Raw genomic sequence first — 21,310 nt, forward strand, 5'->3', positions numbered from 1 at the left:
GTCAGTTACTGTAGTTGTGGCTTTCCATGACATTATTAAACCTTTGCCAACTCTACTTGGTACCATGCCATTATCAAAAACTATAGGCTATCTAAGCATAAGATCGACATACTGTGCATTACCCTGAATTCATTTTAGTTTAACTCTTTCATGTGGATCTTTCATCTTTCATCTGGATGTTGACTTTTTGCAAAATTCAGGGGGTAGAGGATGGTAATCAGCTGTAAACGGTGACAAAACTCAGTTACATTTTAGTTTGACTCTCATTGCTAGAAGGAAAGTTAGCTTTGTTGATTTGACCTTTATTCCCTGCACATGCATAACTAGCAGAGAGCAAACAACCTCTAAAATGGTTTCGACATCTGTCGAGAGACTGAAGAGAACGTGCAAAGCAAAATAACCTGTGAACGACATTTTCCGCATTAATGCTGAATTGGACTCTGACATTTCAGATTCCGATTTTGATGCAAGTGATCTGGAGAAGGAGACCGAAAATGAAAGTGAGGTACCAGCATCAGCTGATTGGTCCCCAGCTGATCATGGTGCTGAACACGTTTGTGTAGCTGACGTGCTTACGATGGAAAGATGTACAAATCAGATCGCATTGCACTGTAACTGCCACTGGCGCCCACATGCCGCACAAAGACAGGCAGGCAGCCAGTCTGCCAGACATTTCTGCTGGTAGTCGAGCCACCACCACACAGCCACTCCTGCCAGAGACAGCAAACAGGTACCAACAGCAGCTACAGCATGCAGCAACAGACATTTTATGTTGATTTATGTGTGAAACCATTGCTTACTGTGCATTTTACGGAAAGCATATTCAGCCCTCCCTTCAATCTACACAAAAAATAAACCTCAAAAGACAGTATAGCCAACGCATATATCTTCTTATGTGTTGCAAGGAGAAACACTGATCTCTAGCATCTATCAAGCCACTGTGGTGACCATCAGATGTTAAAGGCCTAATGGACTTAATTGATTCCTCAAGTGCAGATACTTTAGGCACATTTCAGGAGGGAATTCAGATGATTCTACTGGCAGGCTTGAACCTGCATAGGTCTAAAATAAGGCTGTGGTTTTTAAAGTTTAAAATAAAACTTTAAATGTTGCAAAAACACAAAAAATGCCCAACGAGAGAGATAAACCACAACACCTCGGGCTTGATAAGACAAGTCCAATAAGTAATCTTTATAAATACAAGAATTTATTTATATAAAAGTAAAGAGGCACAAAAACGCAAGAGAAAAAATAAGACAAAAAATGATTTGCCTAATTAAGCAAATCCAAAAGTCATAATCCATTATCAAAATCCAAAAACCAATAAAAAAACATCCAAAGTGAGAAAATCAATGCTTACAAAGTGCACTCTCCAAATGTTAATAAACCACTGCTGAGATTGTCTCTCTAACCGCGATATAAAGGCTAAGGATGGTCCTAGTAGCAGGGGTATCAAGGTGGCCACAGCTATTTGGGTTCCACCGACAAAACACAAGGAATGTATACCCTTAAACATATAATACATAAATACTAAACAAATAAGCTTACCAATATTACAGGAAATGCATACAAACATGTAAAAAACAAACCATAAAAAGTAAACCATTCTAGGAAATAAACTCTGGCTGTAACACAACAGATTTGAAAGCAAAATAATCGGGAGTGGTCTCCCCTACACATTTTCGTATACTCAGATATGGGAAATGATATTTGAGGAGTAAACAACAAGACAATGATTATATGCTTATATTATTTACCTTAAAGAACCATCAGCAACAATCAAATCAAATTAATAATATACTAAACAATTATTATAAAAGTAAAAGTTGAATAAATTGGACTGACTAAAAGGTAAAATACCACATCCGGTTAGCAGAAATAGCCCAAAGGTTGATAGAAATCTACGTTTTGTACCTAATACTTGTATGTAAAATTTAGTTGACCTAAGTGAAAATGTACTCAAGTTATCGTGTTTAGACAAACACACAGACAGAATTCCAAAAATGGTATTTTCGTACTCGGGGAGGTCTAAAACGTTGAGATTCATCAAAATCTCGAAATGGAATTTTTGGAGGATTCCGATACTTTCCCTATCCTTTGTATATGAGAAAGTCAGGGAGGTCTAAAACTTAAAAATTCATGAAAATCTCGACATCGAATTTTTGGACAATTACAATACTTTCTCTATACTTCATATACGAGTAAAAATCAACAAGTTTTTAGGTGTTCCTTTATAAAACACTGGAGAAATTAGGTATGCAGGGTTGATGAGCTTTGCTGAGCTGAATGGGCTCTTCTCATCAAAATAGTTTTAATGTTCAAAGCAAAGTTGATGCATCTTAAAGTAAGCAGTCATTGTCCATAAAATGGCTACTCTGATGTCATAGATCATACATGTTGTGAGACATGCCCGAACACCACCAGACTGAGACCACATCTTTATAAAAGCACACGTTTATTTTCTCCAAATAAAACAGTCCCGCACAGCACACTGTGCTCCCAGCACCAATCACCCCTACTCCAGGCTTTTCTTTAAATGTCCGTGGGCCGCTTTTGCTCTCTCCATGGGAGCTTCGTCCTGCTCCCGCTCCCAACTCTAGCTCTCCGATTGTAGGGAGGCGGCCCCATTTATTTCTACCTGGATGTGCTCCAGGTGCCTGACGATGTTCCTCCGGCAGCACTTCCTGGTGTGGCGGAAGTGCTGCCTTTGCACCTGGAAGCACTCCGGGCATCCCTGGAAGGATCATCCTCCATCTTCCCGGGTATGGTGGGAGTACATGTTTCCCAGGCTTTCTGAAGCTCGGGCGCCCCCTGGCGGTGGCCACGGGCCCCAGTGGGCTTGAGCCTCCTTGCTCCTCTCCCGTGGTCCTCTCCAGATCCAGGGCAGTTGCCCCCTCGTGGCCCGGAGGACGTACATGCCACCTCCTGGTCCTTCCAGGTGTCCCAGCTGGGTCTGGTCCCCAGCCACTTGTGACAATGTCTAGGAACCACACAACATACTAGCAACCAGACACTCAAAATGATGGCGCCCATGGTATCCAGAAACAAAATAATAAAAACAAATACAAATAATCAAGACAATTATGAAAAACAAAGTCACAAAATGGTAAAGAAATTGCTTTAAAAAGGTAAAAATAATGAGCAAATAATACAATAAAAATGGAACATTACATGCAAACTACTGGAAGTCACACTGCCACCATTATAAAATGCAGATCATACCAGGTCTGCCTCCCTTCTTCCTTCCCCTTTCACTGCATTGTCAAAATGGGACCTTGTTACAATATATACAAAGAACATGTTGAATGTTATTTAGGAGTCTGAAAGAACTCTGCTAAAGGTAACAATTGTGACACTGAAAAGGGACTGCTTAATGAAAAATGCAATCTACAATCCTGTTCCTCAACATCAACATTGCTTATTCTATCCTTTATATCTACCTGGACATATCCCATTGAGCTGGACTCAGAAAGCAGAATGGGTAGGCCAATCAGCTGGCTTTCTTATAAGATTTTTATGTTTCCAGATGCAAACAGAAATAGCCAAGTTCAGTGATTGTCCTTTAAGACTTAATGTGAAATCCAACAAATGTATGAAAACATTGGCGTACAGTTTTAAATAAGCACACTTCTGTAAGCCTGATCCAAGCCTTACTGTTACTCATAGCATCAATACTATGAGGCCGAACATTCTTACAGGACGAGAAAATATATGGCATTGAAAGATATATAGCTCTACAAATAAGACAGACCACACAACAGCATTGACCTAACATTGTTTCTTTGTTATTTGAGCCGCACTGCACAGATTAAACTTTGACGCAAAAGTCTGAAAATAGTTTCCACATTTTTACATACTTTTCATTTTGTATTCCAAGTCTTCTTTTCTAAGATGAGTGTTTCCTTTTTCCATGGCTTTGACATGGCCTCATGAAGATAATTTTCCTCAAGAAACATACATTTCTCTACCTGGCAGGATTTTGCTGAAATAACATCAAATGCATGAAACCCTCACTAACTAAAAATGGCACGGCGCTTAAAGGATCTTGTACTGTTTTTGTATATGGGGCCCCTTGAATACAGATAAAAAAAAAAGCGCTTTTGACACATTGAAGCAAGATGTGGCTTGTCACCAGCACTTCTACAATTTTTTAAATTGATGTCAATGTGTGTTTGTGCATTTGTTGTTTATGTGTTCTTGGCTTCATAAAAAACGGCATGATTAAAATGAACTGTGTGTTTAACCGGTGTCAACGTGCTGCAGAAAATTCAATTGATTTTTATAAATCTGTTCAAAAGTGCTAATTATAATAATGTAACATAACTTCAGAAATAGCTTTTAATGGAAAAATAATAAAAAGATTAAGGAGAATATGTGAAAGGTTACACTCTAAGCGTGGCGTCAATCACAAGAAAGACAACAAAAACCTTTTCCACATCAGAGAAAATCACCCTTTCGGTTTCTGTCGGCCTCATAGAATGGAAAGCCAAATCCAGTTGCACCCTCAGCCCCTCTCTGTGGCAGGTACCCATTGTCTACACTTTCTATGTCGGTTTACTCTCTGCCAATAATTCTAATTGTCTGGTACCATAATTATTCAGTTATCACCTGAAGTTGCTTTCACGTTGGCAACAGTTTTAGCACTTTTGTTATGTTTTAGACATTAACTTGCAAACATTCAGCCTTTATATTTGGTATTAATTTTTGCACTTGATCATGTCCAGTCTATTTTTAGAAAATGTGCACAATCAACTACTGACCTCGATGACAATGTGCCTCCAAATTCTCCAGTTCACACCTCCCTAAAATAAATCCATATTTAAAGCTTGAAGCTAGTGGCATCATGAGCAACTTATGAAACTAAATTTCCGTCTACCTAACTGACCAGAGTGTAGAGATGCCTGGAGAATGATCCACATGGAATGACGAGTCCCTCACTGATGATCCTCAGGAAACATTGCCCTATTTAATCTGCATTTGTGACATTTAGCCAAAAAATAAGAATATGAATAAGACAGCAAAACTGAGATAACATGTGACACAAGGAGAAAGCAAAAGACCTGAGCAGTGTTCAAAATGTGGTAAACACTTGGAAAATGCAATTGTATCTGGGCGCATGCAGGCAAAAGGAGCATGATTCATAAATACAAGATGGGGGAGAACCAACTATAGAAGTTATCTGTGGGGATCACATTAACACTTGAGACAATCTAAAGAGGTATTTAATAAAAGCAAATAAAATGGTAAGCTGCTGTGAAAGATAACCACAATACACATCAACATTATGGGGTAGCATCCTGGTAAATCTCATTTAATAGACAAGCATATTAAAGGTGGAACAGAACTACCGAATGCAAAGTGCTAGACTGTCACTGTCTATAGTCGTTTCTGGAGTTAAGATGTTTTCCCCAGATTGGAGTTCCTCAGATGAACCCCGACTTTCATGTTCATAGCTGATTAAGTAAGATCCTGGTTGGAAGGAGTGAGACTTTCACTTCGGCCACGGAAGTGACATCAGTAGTCTTTTGGTCTAAAGTCCTCAGTTCTGCAGATGAAACTGAAGAAAATGTCAGTGAAGGCACCACCACTTGTTCTGGAGAAGAAGTACCTGAGTTCTGAGAGTCTTGACGATGCTCCCTAAGTGTGTATGCTTAACACAGGCTGCTGAATATAACTTAAGGGTAGTTATGATGAGACTTTATACGGTACTAGTGGGATTACTTCTGGAGTACTGTGCCTAATTGTAGTTACTGTATCAATGTGCAGAGAACAGTACCCAAGAGCACCCCTCAACGAACAGACATTTCCAAGCCTGGCACAGACTAGAAGGTTTTTTGTTTTTAATTTTATGTTACAAATATGACAGGCCTCACATATAACAGCCGATTGCACCAATGTATTTGTACTCTAGTCTGTGTTTAGTTATTCAAGCCGACACAATTGAAGATTATGTCCACAAAGAAAATCATACATTAACAGAGTTACACTCACGTTTCAAAGACTCCTGACCTGAGATCCCAGGAAATGTATAGCAAACAAAAATATTAACTGTCAAATTCAATTTGCTGCAATAGTTTTTACATTATGTTTTATAAAATAGACACAATTAAAATGAGAAAATAATGTGGGAGAAGCCATGGTTGAGGAGATGGGGTTTAGCATGGCTTGTACATCTTGCAATGTGTGTTCTTCTGCTGGTCTGTCATTAGCTAATAGCTAACAGTATTTTACATGTTACAAAAAAAAAACACACAGTGTTAACCCAATACTTAAGACCTTGGAACGAAAAATATTAAACATACCAAACGTGAGCTTTTTTGACCATCACACAAAACACCATGTTTGACGTAAGCTAAACATTACACATTATCAAAAGTACACCATCCTCACTATAAAGTGTGTTGTTGGCAGCATAATGCTGTGGAGATGCTTCTCTGCAGAAGGCTTGTGAGGGTAAAATGAAATCAAAATACTGAGAAATCCTGGAGGAAAGCCTGATGTAGTCTCCAAAAAACCTGCAGCTTGGGAGAAGATTTATTTTTGAATGAGACCTTTAAGCTAAATCTACACAGAAATGGTTTTAAAACATCTAAGGTACAGTCCTGGAGTGTCCAAGTCAGAACCTAGATCTCAATCGAACTGAGAATTCACAATCTTCATGCAACCTGTCAGAGCTTGAACAGTTTAACAAGGATGTATGGGGGTTTAGGGCACAGTCCAGTGGGCAGAGCTGATGGAGAGGTGGGCACACGGACTCCAGGCTGGAACGCCTGCCAGAGGTGCGTGTACTAAATACTTACTTCAAAGGGGTGAATACTTATGTGATCAATTATGTTGTGTTTTATATTTGCAATTAATTTAGTTAACTTTCTAGAGACCTGTTTTCACATTGACATTAAAGAATCTCTATTGATAAGTGTTAAATAAGCCAAACTAAATCGCTGTGTAAAAACTGCCAGGTGGGATGAATACTTGTATAGGCACTGTAAGAATGCGAAAATAATTTCGATGAAATCATGCTTGCCGGCTTAGCAATTGTCAAAAAGAGTGTCACACACGTGCAAGTAGGAGGCAGCTAAAGGGCCTGAATAATTGTAATACCACCACACCAACCAGGGGGTGGCGGAGTGTGCTGACTGTCTTTCTCAGTTACTTGCAGACTGTTCCTGGGAAATCCTGCCAGGTTCCGACATCCTCGATGATGTCACTCCTGGGTCTGGCCCCAGAGATTCCAGTTCCTGCAGGCATCATTTCCGGTTCTGGCCCTAAAGATGACATCACTTACTGAGCAGGCCTTTAAAGCTGCCATCTTTCTTGCCTTAAGTCAGTTCTGTTTTGGACTCAGTCGTCTGAACTTCTCTGTTCAACAATTTCGACATTTGCAGCCAGGATATATTATATGGGTGGCTGCTCCAAACCTTTATCAGGTCTCATGGTATTCTTTATCACAATAGCTATGCAGATAATAATAACAACTAGTAATAAAATAAAAGGAAAATGCAGGTTCTACTGCCCAGTGGTGGATGGCATCCCATTTATTGCTGGGTTTTAGCCTATGCTCGATACTGCCAGCCTCAGCTTCTTCCACTACTAACGAAGACATTTTGCTTCAGAAAATGGATTCATGTACCATAACTTGAGTTTTCTCTCTGAAGATGATTTTATTTTTATCTTGTAATGGTACAATGTGTCAACTTTATTTTGCTCCCACTTTGTCCAGCTGTTTAATTTTTGAGGCTTTCTGTGTGGCAGCATTCTGTACTTTAGAAAGCTGCAAAGTTATAACAATGAAAGTCTTTAAACAAAGCTCACAGCAACAGCATTAATCTTCAGTTTTTCAATGTTTTGGCCTGTTAAGCTTCTGACTGCAGTCTAAATTAATTTAACATTGTTTTACAATTACAAGATAACTCCACATATATGAAGAAGAAATTGTTATTTAGATCAGTTGCACATCCTACTTCTGTGTTTAGATGATGAAATGGCACAACATTAAGGCTCCTGGGCATTCATCTTTTACTGGATCTGCTTAATATACTACAAGGTCAAAGGAGTTCAAACAAAAGTCTATCTAAGATGGGAACCAACAGTGGAAGGGACACCAGTCCACTACAGGACACATTTATGCACACATCCACATCGAACCAATTTAGATCTCCTAATTAACTTAAAGGAGAAGGTGGAAATCCAGTGTGGACATGGGGAAAGCATGCAAACGCCACACAGGCAGTGGCTGAGCCAAAATTTACATCCAGGACTGGAGAGCTGGGAAACAGCAGTGCGTACCACAGGATTCAGATCCATGCGAATTTGCTTTTTAAAAGTTTAAGTACTTGTTTTTCATTACATGTATGTATTCTTGTACATAATACCACAGATGTCAGAAAGTTTATATTGAACAATATATAATATCTTCTTTATTATGCTCAAGTTATCCAAAAGGACTCTTTTTTATTCAACACATGAAGCACTGCCTTTCTTCCACTTTAAAAAACGCACCCTTGTTAGGAGGATAAACTACAGGATGTGTTTTTCCACAGTGAGTTCAATAGCCTGCTTTAAAATTCATGAAGTATGAGGCACTGGCTTTCTTCAAAATCCCATCTTCTCTGCAGATTTCACATCAGCCGCTCTGTTTATATTTCACGCATTTTTGCTGAAGTTTCTAAAAATGGTCTAAAGGGAGTTTCAGGTACATAAAATGGCTTACAGAATTCAGCTATTGTATTTAGCTTTTGATGTTAAAATTTCATTAAAAATTGATCTAGAAAGAAAGAAAGAAAGAAAGAAAGAAAGAAAGAAAAAGTGTGGCGAGTGGCCCGGACACAGACAGGCGGACACTGCTGGTTTGCACCCAAACACACATTTATTCATTCTGTACAATATTTAGAGTGTCCCGCACAACCCAGTACCCAGGGGAGGAGGCCAATTTTATCTTCACCCGGATGTGCTCCAGGTGCCTCCCTATGAACTTCCGCCGGCACTTCCGCCGCTTCCGGGTGTGGCAGAAGTGTTGACGTCCAGGGCTTCACAGGCATCCGGGCACCCCCTGGCGGTGACCACAGTTCCCTATAGGGTTGAGCTTCCATGCTCTGTTCCCGTGGTCCCCATACCAACCAGGGTGGCTACCCCCTCGAGGTCCGGAGGAGGCGTAATCCCGGGCATCCCAGCTGGGTACCGCTCCCAGCCACTCGACACAAAAGAAAGAAAGAAAGAATCTGAGTAATTAACTGCCAGCATTATATCATACTTATATTTTACCATCACACAAATGTGAAAAGAAACCCAGCCCCAAAGTTAGTTATGGAGAGATAAATGGTCTACTCAAAGTTATTCTTCACTTCCAATCACGTGAGCTGAAGGTCAAGATGGCTTATACAGATCAAACACAATCACAATCTTTCCTGAAGTAAAAATGGACCTCAATGCAAAGACAAAAATTATGTGCTTACCTTAACCAGGCTGGCCACAGGTGCAATGCACGATTTTGATGTATGCCCAAGCTGAGCCATCATCAGAAGGTTACCATATGTATGGTTCCATTTACTAAAGCCAAGAAAGACTTATCTAACATGGAGCATCTGTAGCATTTCCTTTTTCAAATTTAATTTTTAAATTTCATGCGGTGAAGTGATTAGTAATGTCTTATTGGCCGTGTCCACGGGTAGTTTTTCTCAAGCACACCAGCTCCCTCCTCCATCCCAAAGAAATGAAACTGTGTACTGTGATGGACTGTCCAAATTGGCACCCATTATTGTTGCAACACATTCATGAAGAATTCTCAAATGTCCATCTCTCCACCCTTTTCTTTATTGCATTTAGAGGATGTTGTAGCCTTTAAGAAACACCACTAATGTGGTTACTTCATAATAAAACATAACATAGCATTCTGAATCCCACTTAATCCAATTCAGGGTCACAATGGGCCAGAGCCTCAGTACAAGCCCTTAGTGCAACTCGGTCCTGAACATGGCACTAGTGCACTTTAGTAAATTGTGTAACTAACGTTGTCTTGAATTTAGCTGTTTAGTATATACACATATGCTGTCTTATACCTCAAAGTTGCGCCTGGAGTGGCACACTGTTGATTACATGATATATATACATAAAGAGACATATATGTTTAAACAGACAAGAAAATAAAGTAATTTGAAACTGATTAACATAAATGAACCCTAACAAACTGGTCCATTAATTAATTGATCTCCTAATTCTAAGTAGTGTCTGCACCACTGTATTCATATTAATTTAAAAGCCTAAATGCAATCAGAGGAGGCTGTCATCAGGTTCCAAGTTGTATATATTTAAAGAAAGCCATGCACTTCAAAAAAAGAGGAAAGAAAAGAAACATCAGAAAAGACCAGGATTTAACATAACAAACACTGCTGTCATTTCACTTAAATCAACAACAGATTATCACTTATCCCCCAGTTACACATAGCAGCAAGATGTTGTGGACTTTCGTCACCACTAACCCATGGCTGTCGGGCTGTCATCTGGACTCACCAGTGAGGTTGCTTTGGCTCACATTTCAGAATAGCCTTGTTGGAAATGTGTTCTACTGTGATGTTATCATTTGGATTTTGCCGGCTTCCGTCTGGTGCCCATCTACAGTTACCATATTTTCATAATTGACTTTATTTGTATGTGGATGTTTGTTCTTTGTTTTGTAATTATTTATGTTTCATAGATAAGACAAGGGAGGTCATGGTTTCTTTTCATGTTTTTCTTTTCCATCATTGTAAATACTTGTAGGCCCGGAGATTACGGGGCGTGTGTAACATTTAATCTTTTTTAATATACAGTATTCATTTTCCATTTACTTGACCTTTATCTTTGACTTATTTATGTTTCTTGAGCAGAAGGCAGAACAGAAACTAAAGGGTAAGTACGGTTTGGCATGGCCAAGTTTAGTTTAACTTGCTTTGTCTGAGGGTGAACACTAGTTGTTACTCACTGTTTACACTGATATTTATAAGAAGGGTTCAGAGTATATACAGCGCTCTGGCTAATAGATATTTTGTCAAAATCCTGTTGTTTCTAAACAACTAATAACAGAATTTTGGAAATCCTTGTTGCTGAGCTAAGTTGTTTACCACACCTAAGGAAAAGGTGGATTAGGAACACCATACTATTACTGGGTAGGGCCTCCTTTAGAGCCTCCTATCAAAACAGTCTCAAAGAATTCCACAAAATGTTTCGGAACATTCCTTTGAGATTCTGAACCATGTTGACATGATTGCATCACACAATTTCTGCAGATTTGTCAGCTATGCTATGAATCTCACATTCTAACACATCCCAAGAACAGAAAGCTAAGGCTGCAGAGGGCACAGATTCACCAAATCTGAACAACTGAACACTGGAAAAACGTGACCCGGTCAGATGAATCTTCATTTTGGCTGAGGCACACAGATGATAGGGTCAAAATCCAAAATGTGATTTTTTTTGTTCTTCAGTGACCTTTCCAGTCACTAGATCTGAATCCAGTAGAACTCCTTTGGATTGGGATAGAATGGGAGACTTATTACAATGTGCATCATACAGACCAATTTCACTTCTGAATAATGATATTAAGATACTGTCCAAAGTTCTAGCTGGAAGGATTGAGAAAGTGCTTCCTTTGGTAATATCACAAGACCAAACTGGATTTATTAAAGGCAGACACTTAGCTTCCAATCTTTGATGTCTGCTTAATGTAATATATTCATCCACAAAGTCAAACAACCCAGAGATAGTATTATTGTTGGATGCAGAAAAAGCATTTGATATGGTTGAATGGAACTACCTTTTCACTACATTGGAGAAATTTGGGTTTGGCTCGAATATTTGTGCATCAAACTACTGTATACCAGTCCAGAAGGTTCAGTTTGTCTTAACAACATTAATTCAGACTACTTCAAACTAGAACGTGATACTAGACATGGATGTCCCTTGTCACCACTGCTTTTTGCAATCGCCATTGAGCCACTGGCGGTTCACTGTTGAAATGCTTATGAAATACAGGCAATTATCAGAGAAGGGCTTGAACAGAAATGGTACTGTATATATCAGATCCACAAAATATTGTGCCTGCAGTCCTAACAGCACTAACAGAATTTCAAAAGATTTAAAATTCAAAAGATTAATTTGAATAAAAGTGTGGCTATTTCCAGTGAATTCTCAAGCACACAATATTAGATTGGACACCTTCTCTTTTATAATCGTAGATCAGTTTAAATGCCTAGGGGTAAACATCACAAGTAAACATAAAGCTCTATATCAAGCTCTTTGCCATCTGTATGGAAAAAATTAAGCAACACTTGTATAGATGGTCAACCCATCATCTCACTTTAGCTGGAAGAATTAACATTTTCAAGATGAATATCCTTCCTAAGTTTCATTTTCTATTTCAAAACCTTCCAATATACATCAATAAATAATTTTTTAAGAAATTAGGTTCAATCTTAACCTCATTTTTTTGGAATTCAAAACATCCACGTATCCAAAGGGTGACCCGACAAAGACCTAAGGCAGAAGGTGGCATGGCTCTACCTAACTTTCAATTTTATTACTGGGCGGCTAATATACAAACTATAAAAACCTGGACATGGACACAAATAGATGAACATACAAAGGCTTGGTCTGCAATAGAAATAAAATCCTGCAGCACTTCTTTATATTTCTGCTTTGCACCCCAATAACTACAAGTCATCATCAATATTTTAACAACCCAATGGTGCTTCACTCACTCAGAATATGTAAACCATTGTAGGAAGCACTTAAAGATAGAGAAGCTTTTATCAGTGGCACCTCTGCACGAGAACCTACTTTTTCCACCCTCTCAAACGTACGCAGTTTTTAATGTCTGGAAAACATTTGGGATTAAATCATTTAGAGATCTTTTTATAGACAACGTCTTTGCATCCACGAACAATTACACTCCAAATTTAACTTTCCATCAACACATTTGTTTCACTACCTTCAAATTAGAAACTTTGTTAAACAAAACTTTCCCAATTTTCCTCACCTTCCACCTATCTCTATTCCGGAAAAAATATTGATCATTCTTGGGACTAAGACAGTATTTCTGCAATATATAAAAACATTTTACAGTCCCTCCCTTTTGAAAATCCCAGAGTACAGTGGGAAAAGGACCTCTTACTCAACATCTCAGAAAAGGAGCGAAGGTAGCAATGCACAGAATTCACTTGAGCTCCATATGTGCAAAGCATACAATTATTCAACTTAAAATTATATATCGAGCACATCTGTCTTGTTTAAAATTGTCCAAAAATTTTTCCAAGGTAAATCCAACCTGCGAACGTTCCAATCAACTTCCAGCCTCATTGGGCCGTATGTTTTGGCCGTGCACCAAATTAACATCATTCTGGACCAAAATCTTTAAACACCATTCAGTCAGCCTTGGCCTCACAATCCCTCCTAATCCTCTAATAGCTGTGTTTGGTATATTCCCAGATGGGCTTAAAGTAGAGAAGGACAAACAAACTGTAATTGCCTTTACTACACTATTGGCACGTAGACTTATTTTGCTCAACTGGAAGAATCTTAACTCACCTGTTTTTAAGTCAGTGGGTAACTGATGTTATATACTATTTGAAAGTGGAAAAAATCGAATTCTCACTTGGAGGATCTGTTCAAAACCTGGCAAGATCTAATCATTAACATTTTAGAATTAGCATTTAAATTTAGGAAACAGATTGTCTCCCCTCTTTTTTATTTTATTTATTTTTATTCATTTATTAATTTATCTATTTACTTATTTTTACTAGTTTAAAGTTTTACTCTGCTGGCCTAGCTCTCTTTCTCATGGGTGGGAGTTGATTTGTTTTAAACCTAGTTTTGTTAAACTTTTAATAAAATCAATAAAATGCTTAAAAAAAAGAATGGGAGACTTGTGAACAAGTGGGAGATGAAGAAAAGCTCCAGCAAATGTTCATATTATTTAAGCTGCTGCACATATTTACTGTATATCCATTACATTATCTACACAGACATCTTAGAGGTCTTTAATGTTATATATTTAATTAATTAAACCCAGGTATCTTGTCTTTTACTTTATCAGGTTGGGATGGACTTGTCAGTCATTGTGTTTGTATTTTTAAAATGTTATCTATCTCAAATGCAATTTGGATAGGCGAAAATGTCCTATATTTTGCTTATATTTAAAAAGTATTTATATATTTTTTTTATATTTAGCATTCTATTCATAATGAAAAATGTAACTTTATGATTTGATGGCTAACGTATCACAGATATAAATAGTGGCTGATTGTTCCCTTTTTTCTTGTAGAAGGCATATCCTTTATCTTTTCATTCAGGACAGTGACATTTAAACTAATGATGTTCAAGAAAATATACAGCAACTTTTAGCTATGAGATGCTATGGTCTAATCTACAGTAATTATAATCTCATTTTACTTTCTAGAATAGTGAAGAAAATCAGAAGCAGGCCATTGAAAACCGGGACCTGAAGCGAGTACAGCAGGCAGAGTGGCGCCGCCTAGAAGTAGAGAGGAAACGCAAAGAGAAGGAGCAGCAGAGAAGAAGAGAACAAGAAGAAAAGGAGCAGGAGGCAAGAATGGTGCAGGAACTGAATGAGCAAGTAGCAAAAAGACTAGCAGAACTTAGGTAAATAGACAACGGTTTTGCTACTACACCTTGTATTATTTGTAGTAATGGCCAACAGACATTTGCAACCTCATGTTTTCATGCAGGACAGAGAATAAAAAAAGGGCATCAAAGGGAGCCAAGGGGATACAAATAATGAATGACAGCAAACAATATTAAAACATCCATGAAAAAGCATCTAGTTACTCTTGTCTAAATTTTCCATTATTTTTAGCTGGAAAAAAAACAGGCTTTACATAGTTTTGTAATGTGTGTTTTAAAAGACAGGCCAACATCAAAGAAACTGAGTTAAAAAGTGGCAGAATTGTTTTGTAGACTGCAGCATTCCTCCCAATAAGTAACATTTCTGTTTTTGTCTGCATTCAGAGACACGTAGTTCTCATCCGTCCATTCTTTTGACTCACTGACATAATTAAATCAGGGTACTACAAAAGGAAATGTAACACAAAATACAAAAATATGGAATTTTCTATTTTACATAATGAAAATGTCCAGTTTCCTTAATTAATGTATGTTTTTTATAAACCTGAAAATAGATTAAGTGATCTGATACAATTTCAAATTTAATTTTCTAAAAATATCAAAAGCAAATATTCTTCTTAAGGAGCAAGTGTATCTCTTATTGTTAAACTAAATGTTCAGGAAAGTATTGCATAATGCCTCACAGTGACTGTGACTGCCAAGTCAAAGGTTTTCTTTCTTTTGTAGTCATTCTGGTGTGTATTCAGACCACTGCGTCTGTGTATATATTGTTGACCGAGGGAGTACACTGGTCATGGAAGAAGTATTGAGACACCAACTGAGTCACCCCTTTTAATATTTACACAGGCTTTAACTAAAACAGGCACTCATCCATCCATCCATTATCCAACCCGCTATATCCTAACTAAAGGGTCACGGGGGTCTGCTGGAGCCAATCCCAGCCAACACAGGGCACAAAGCAGGAAACAAACCCCCGGGCAGAGCGCCAGCCCACCGTAGAAAACAGGCACTCATTAAAGCAAAATGAAAAGCAGGTTAACAAAAATGTAATGAAGTTCTTTTTCTCTGGTACTTCAATTTCAGAGAGGTGCTCCACTCATTAGGCTGTTCTGTCCTGAGTGAGAAGCGCTGTGTCGGGAGAGACTCTCTTTTATAGTGGAGGGGGTGGAGTCAGTTTCTCTTTGTGGGCGGATTCTCAGGGCTGTGGGAGAAAAGGGAGATGTTACCATCAGCAACCACAACCCCTAGTGTCCTGGAGTGGTTGCGCTTAGCTCAGATGAGCCTGGAAGGGAAACCTCAGATGCTCATGCATGACAATATGCTTATTTATCTATTTATGAATTTATTGCTTTAAAGAGCTTCTTTTAAAAGTCCAATTTCCCATAGGAATAAATAAAGTTTTATCTGTCTATCTATCTATCTATCTATCTATCTATCTATTTATTATTTTTATTGCACTTACGTAGTGTTACTGTTGAAGCATGGATGGGCAGACTTAAACAGTATGTTTATAATTGTTAAAAGATGCGTCCTTTGACAATGGAGGATAGGAATACTTGCCCTCAATCTCAAAGACCACAGTTTTCATTCTAATCCAACCCGCTATATCCTAACTCCAGGGTCAAAATTGCAATTTATTAAGTGATTTATTGATATTAGGACTCCTGCAGCATGCTGGGCTTTAAAATCATTAGATGTTAAAGGACACACAGCTATCTGAATCTGTCCAACCGAGCAAATAATTAGATTATGTATTTCAGACAAAGAGAAAGCCAAAAGATACTATGACTCTCCAAGACTGGCGCCGACTATCTGACATAGGGATTCAATTAGTCCATGTTAACAGTTAATTTTAAAAAGCTGCAGATTCAGACCCAATACAGTCTGTCAGTTCTATTACCATAAAAGTGTAAAGCAGTATACAAAGCAGACAGTTTCACTAGTTTGGTGCACTAAGCTTAAGGAATAAAACAAACACTGCATTTGTGGGTATCACTCCATCAACAGATGTATAACACTGCCAGGAGCACAGGGGTTGAAAAAGAATTCTGCATTAGCTATAAAATTAATGAAAAACATGTTCAATGTATTTAGGTAAATCTCTTTTTGAATTGTATCTGTGTGTGGTTTTTGAATAAGATTTTGGAAAAGGTACTGTATAAAAAAGATTGCCGAAATGTTGAAAGTCTAAACAAAAAAATACTCTTCATTTATATTAAGTAGTGTCAAATCATTAATCACACCAACTTTCTTTAATATGCTATGTACCCAGTGTGAGTGTCCTTGCTCTACATATACTGTATACTGTGGCTTCAGAACATATTCAGACTCCTTCATTTTTTACACTTTTTGTTATGTTGCAGCCTTGTGATAAAATCATATAAATATATTTTTTCATTCAATAGCCCAGAATGACTAAGTGATAAGATTTTTAACATTTTTGCAAATTTATTAAAAATAAAAAACTGCAAAATCATATCGTCACAAGTATTCATACCCTTTACTCGACACAAAATGCAACAATCTTCACACAGCTGGATTTAGGGATTTTCTGCCATTCTTCTCTGCAGATCCTCTCAAGCTCTGTCACTTTGGATGATGACCATCGCTCAAGAGTTATTTGTAGGTCTCTCCAGAGATGTTCAATTGGGTACAACAGTCTATTAGCTAGCAAAAGCGCTGTGAAGAAGCTGTCTGTTGTTACAGTTCTGCCTTTGTCCAGTCTGATAGTTGTCACAGGGCATTGTAACTTTGATTGCCGGTACAACAAATAGTTCCGAGCAGACATCAGCCACAGCGCTGCTCTTGTGAAAAGAATGGAGAACTGCCATCCACTCAGAGAGGGTGAGGCAAGTTTATTGTACCAGGTGAATGTCACTGGGAGAATAATAAAAAAAACAAGATCTAACTTTTACAGGTAGTCAAAATTTACACCGGGTGTTACTCAAATCAAATGTATTTTTTAATTAATTAGTAATAATAATAATAGCAGGTCACTACTCAAAATGCAGAGCGCCGGAACTCGAAATGGCAACTGTTTGGTTATAAGGCAGCACTTCTTGCCTCTGCACCATCCAAGAATATGTATTAGCTTTCTGTTGATTGATATTTGAGCTTGGGTTTGTAACTCATTGACAGCAACATGGATATTGAATGATTTTTTTTTTTACTTTGGTTATATTCTTAAATAAAAGAGCACATGTTTATTTGACATTTGGACTAAAGTCTTCACACATTATATACTTCAAGTCATTATTAGTATAACATTGAAAAAGTTTCTGCTTTAAGTATGTGTTCAGCATTTCTTTCCTTTCATCCTACACTTACCCAGATCTTTGTAGACACAGAAACACATGAAATGCATGTGTTCCAAATAACAATATACTGTGTTATTTACCCTATACAGTACAACTCCAGGAACCTCACACACAGATAAGGAGCCTTGAAATGGGAGAACTTTTTGCCCGATGTTAAGTTAGTAGCAATACTTGTAGCATAGATACTGTACCTGGTTTGTAAGTAAAGAGTCTGTGTCTTTAACAGGTTTGTACGGATGTGGAGGGGCTTGTGGGAATTGTAGTGTGTAGTTGTAGGCGCTGTACATATAAAACTAGAAGAGAAGGATGTGATGGAACTTTTTGACTTTTCCACTTTCCATCAACTCCAACTCACCCCCCTTGTGAACTGGATATTTGAAGGAGAAGAGGATTTTGCACAGCCGTCAGATATATGGACAGTGGGGCACGTTTTTTTCCCATTCTTGTTATTGCAGACGGCCAGGGCCCTTACCTGGCAAGAACGTGTTTATTGTGGTAGGACCAAGGGAGAGAGCATGGTCAGGGCATTATCTCCCCCAAGGACACTAGAGGACAGGCCCTCCTGGATTGCTGTGGCACCACAGATTCCTGCAGAGCATGCTGAGAGTTGAAGTTTGCTGCAGTCCTGTTGGTTTCCGTGGGTGCCACCATGAGGAGCTGTGGAAGCTGCAGAGCCCTACTTTAGACTTTCACCACACCTGCACGTGATGCCAGTCCTCACTAATGAGCCATCTGGAGTGCACTTCCAGGTGCAGCTTAAAAGGAGCCACAACTCTGGTAGCCAGAGTCAGGAGGAGGGGAGACAAACCTTACTGGAGGAGGACTGAAGAGAAAGAGAGAGAAAGAAGATAAAGTACTGTGGGTTATTAGCGCTTTATTGAGGCTTTGTACTGTGCTGCTATGGGGTTTGAAAGTGCTTCCCCACTTACCATAAACATGTGCAAAAACTTGGGCCTGGTTTTGTCTGGGATGGGTTTGGGTGGCTGGTGCGCCCCCTGCAGGCCACTCTGTCTTTCATTCATCTTCTGGACTCTCTATATATTTGGTGCTTAATATATTTGATTTATTTTGACACTTGTCTGGTTTGTTTTGTCAGGTGTTTATGTAGAAAATACTGCAGGACTTAGGTGTTGGCCTAATTCTGTCGGTCCTTCATTTTATAAGCATAGCAGCTCCGTTGCTTCGTAAATCTGTTGATGACGTTGTCACCACTAAGAAGGCAGGGTTTGCTGCACATTCACAAAAATTCCCAGAATCCCATTTTTGCTTTGTCATTCTGTGGTTACTGAGTGTTGTTTGATGAGTTAAAAATAAAATATAACCAAATGTAGAAATGTGAATTGGTCTGAACAATTCCTGAAAGCATTGTGTATGCAGATAAATGTGTAACGTGACAGCATGATAGCACAGTGTTTAGCAGTGCTGTTTCCCAGATCCAGTCTTCTAGATTGAATACTGTGTTCAGTTTATATGTTTTCCCTATGTCTGTGCAGATTTTCTTCCCAAAGATTTGCAGGTTAGGTTAATTGGCAACTGTGTTTCAGTGGGCCCTACAATGGATTGGTGCCTGGTCCAAAACTGTTTAGAGCCTTATGCCAATTACTATCTGTTGAGAAATGGGAGACACAAGCATGGCGAAAAGGGTGTAAGGCCTCCTGAAAGATCCACAAAGTATGGTAGGAATGTCCTTACTCCAAGCAGCTAGCCCCCAACTACCACAGGCAGATTGTGGCCCACAGATGCCCAAAAATGGGGAGCTGGTTTTAAAAGTTCAGAATGCACAAAAATACATTGCATAAGAGAGGAATCATAAAATCTCTAACTCAATGAGACAGGTCCAAAAATGAATCTTTATAAATCAAGAATTACTTAAATAAAAGTGAAAAAACACAAAAACTACCCAAGGCAAAATAAGGGCAAATAAGGTTTGCCTAAAAATATAATCAAAGGCAAACAAGTCTCAATATGTAAGTTGGAGATAGCATTCCAAAAAATAAAAGCTAAAATATCAAGAAACCACATAAGTTAAAAGAAAGCAATACTTACAAAATTCTCAAAACAACAGTCAGTGACAACCGGAAAGCTGACTCGTCCTCTACAATATAAAGTGTATGACAGCCCCTTAGTGTGTGACACCATGGTGGATCTTGGGAGTTCCATCCACGACACACACAAAACATACATACTGTACATTCAAAGACACATAAATACTAACTAATAAGCTTAACAAATTAACCAAAAGAAACCATGGCTGAAACATAAAACTCTCAAGATAGGCCTCTAACCCATGACTGTATTGGATTATAGTGAGTTTGAAAGTGGAGTGGTGTCTATGCATTTTAATAAATCATATCTAGTCATGTGACCATGTTGGATTGCAATAACATAACAGATACCTGGGATGCATTCCTGGGGTCAGATATATAAAACTTACATACGCACAAACATAGGACCGAAATGTGGTAGCGCAACTTTCCACATAAAATTCAGGATTTATAAAATAAAACTTGAAAAGATAACTTGTAGATATTTATGATAACTTTGACCCATTTATTTGCAGCCTTTTGGAGAAATTCGGAAATGATGATATGGAAATGCAGCCAAACCAGCGAAATGACAACTCATGCTCTCACGCTTGTGATGATTCATATCACCAAGTCATTATTATAATGTGGTTTGATGTGACAAATAGTATATTAAACATAGTTCTCTTTTAAGGCGGCAATTCATTGTATATTTTTATCGGCTACCTGTTGTCACTTCTCAAGGAACTTGCCGAGACGTCAGGATACCTTAGCCAAGCTACATTCAGTCATGCCTGCTGTACTGCAAGCCATCAACTGACTGAGGCACTACGTTCAGATTCCATATGGTGTGGGTTTACATACATAAAACACAACGTGCAATTTGCAGCAGTGTCTGGTTCTCTTAATGTAATCGGATCAGTTTACTGCACTCATTTCAGTAAGGACACCTAGCGAGAATGAAGCTGCTTTTGTTAATTGCAACTTGTTACATTCCATTAATGCACAAGTCGTCTGTGATGCCAGGATGAGACTGACAAATGTCATGACTCAGTGACCTGGGTCATCCTGTGATTCATTTATTTTGAGGCAAAGTGGTTTTGCCAGATGTGATGATGATACTGTACATGGTGGCTGGCTTGTTGATAAGGTAACTGGTTGAATTCTCACTTTTTCATATGGTCTGTAATATTTACCGTAAGAACAACCTGGACATTACATGTGCCAGGTGACAGTGTGTACCTACTCTGATGCTTGTGCCTTACATCTTTCCCCAGCCCTCAGAACATAGTGGAGAGGCACTTCAATCCATGCATGTTCTGTTGTGGACCACAGAATAAGATTCAATGCGGCAGG

The 21,310-nt window shown here is 38.5% G+C and overlaps 1 protein-coding gene across 3 annotated transcripts in view; it reads left to right on the forward strand.

The window, feature by feature from the left end:
* Nucleotides 1–21,310, forward strand: part of LOC120515667 (trichohyalin-like) — a 974,785-nt gene that overhangs the window by 893,612 nt on the left and 59,863 nt on the right. For all 3 annotated transcript variants that reach the window (XM_039736884.1, XM_039736886.1, XM_039736885.1), the window contains one exon: nucleotides 14,429–14,631. In XM_039736884.1, the coding sequence (XP_039592818.1) occupies nucleotides 14,429–14,631 (203 nt within the window). The remainder of the gene's footprint in view (nucleotides 1–14,428; nucleotides 14,632–21,310) is intronic.

This window comes from Polypterus senegalus, chromosome 15, assembly GCF_016835505.1.
Source record: "Polypterus senegalus isolate Bchr_013 chromosome 15, ASM1683550v1, whole genome shotgun sequence".
Taxonomy (NCBI): Eukaryota; Metazoa; Chordata; class Cladistia; order Polypteriformes; family Polypteridae; genus Polypterus; species Polypterus senegalus.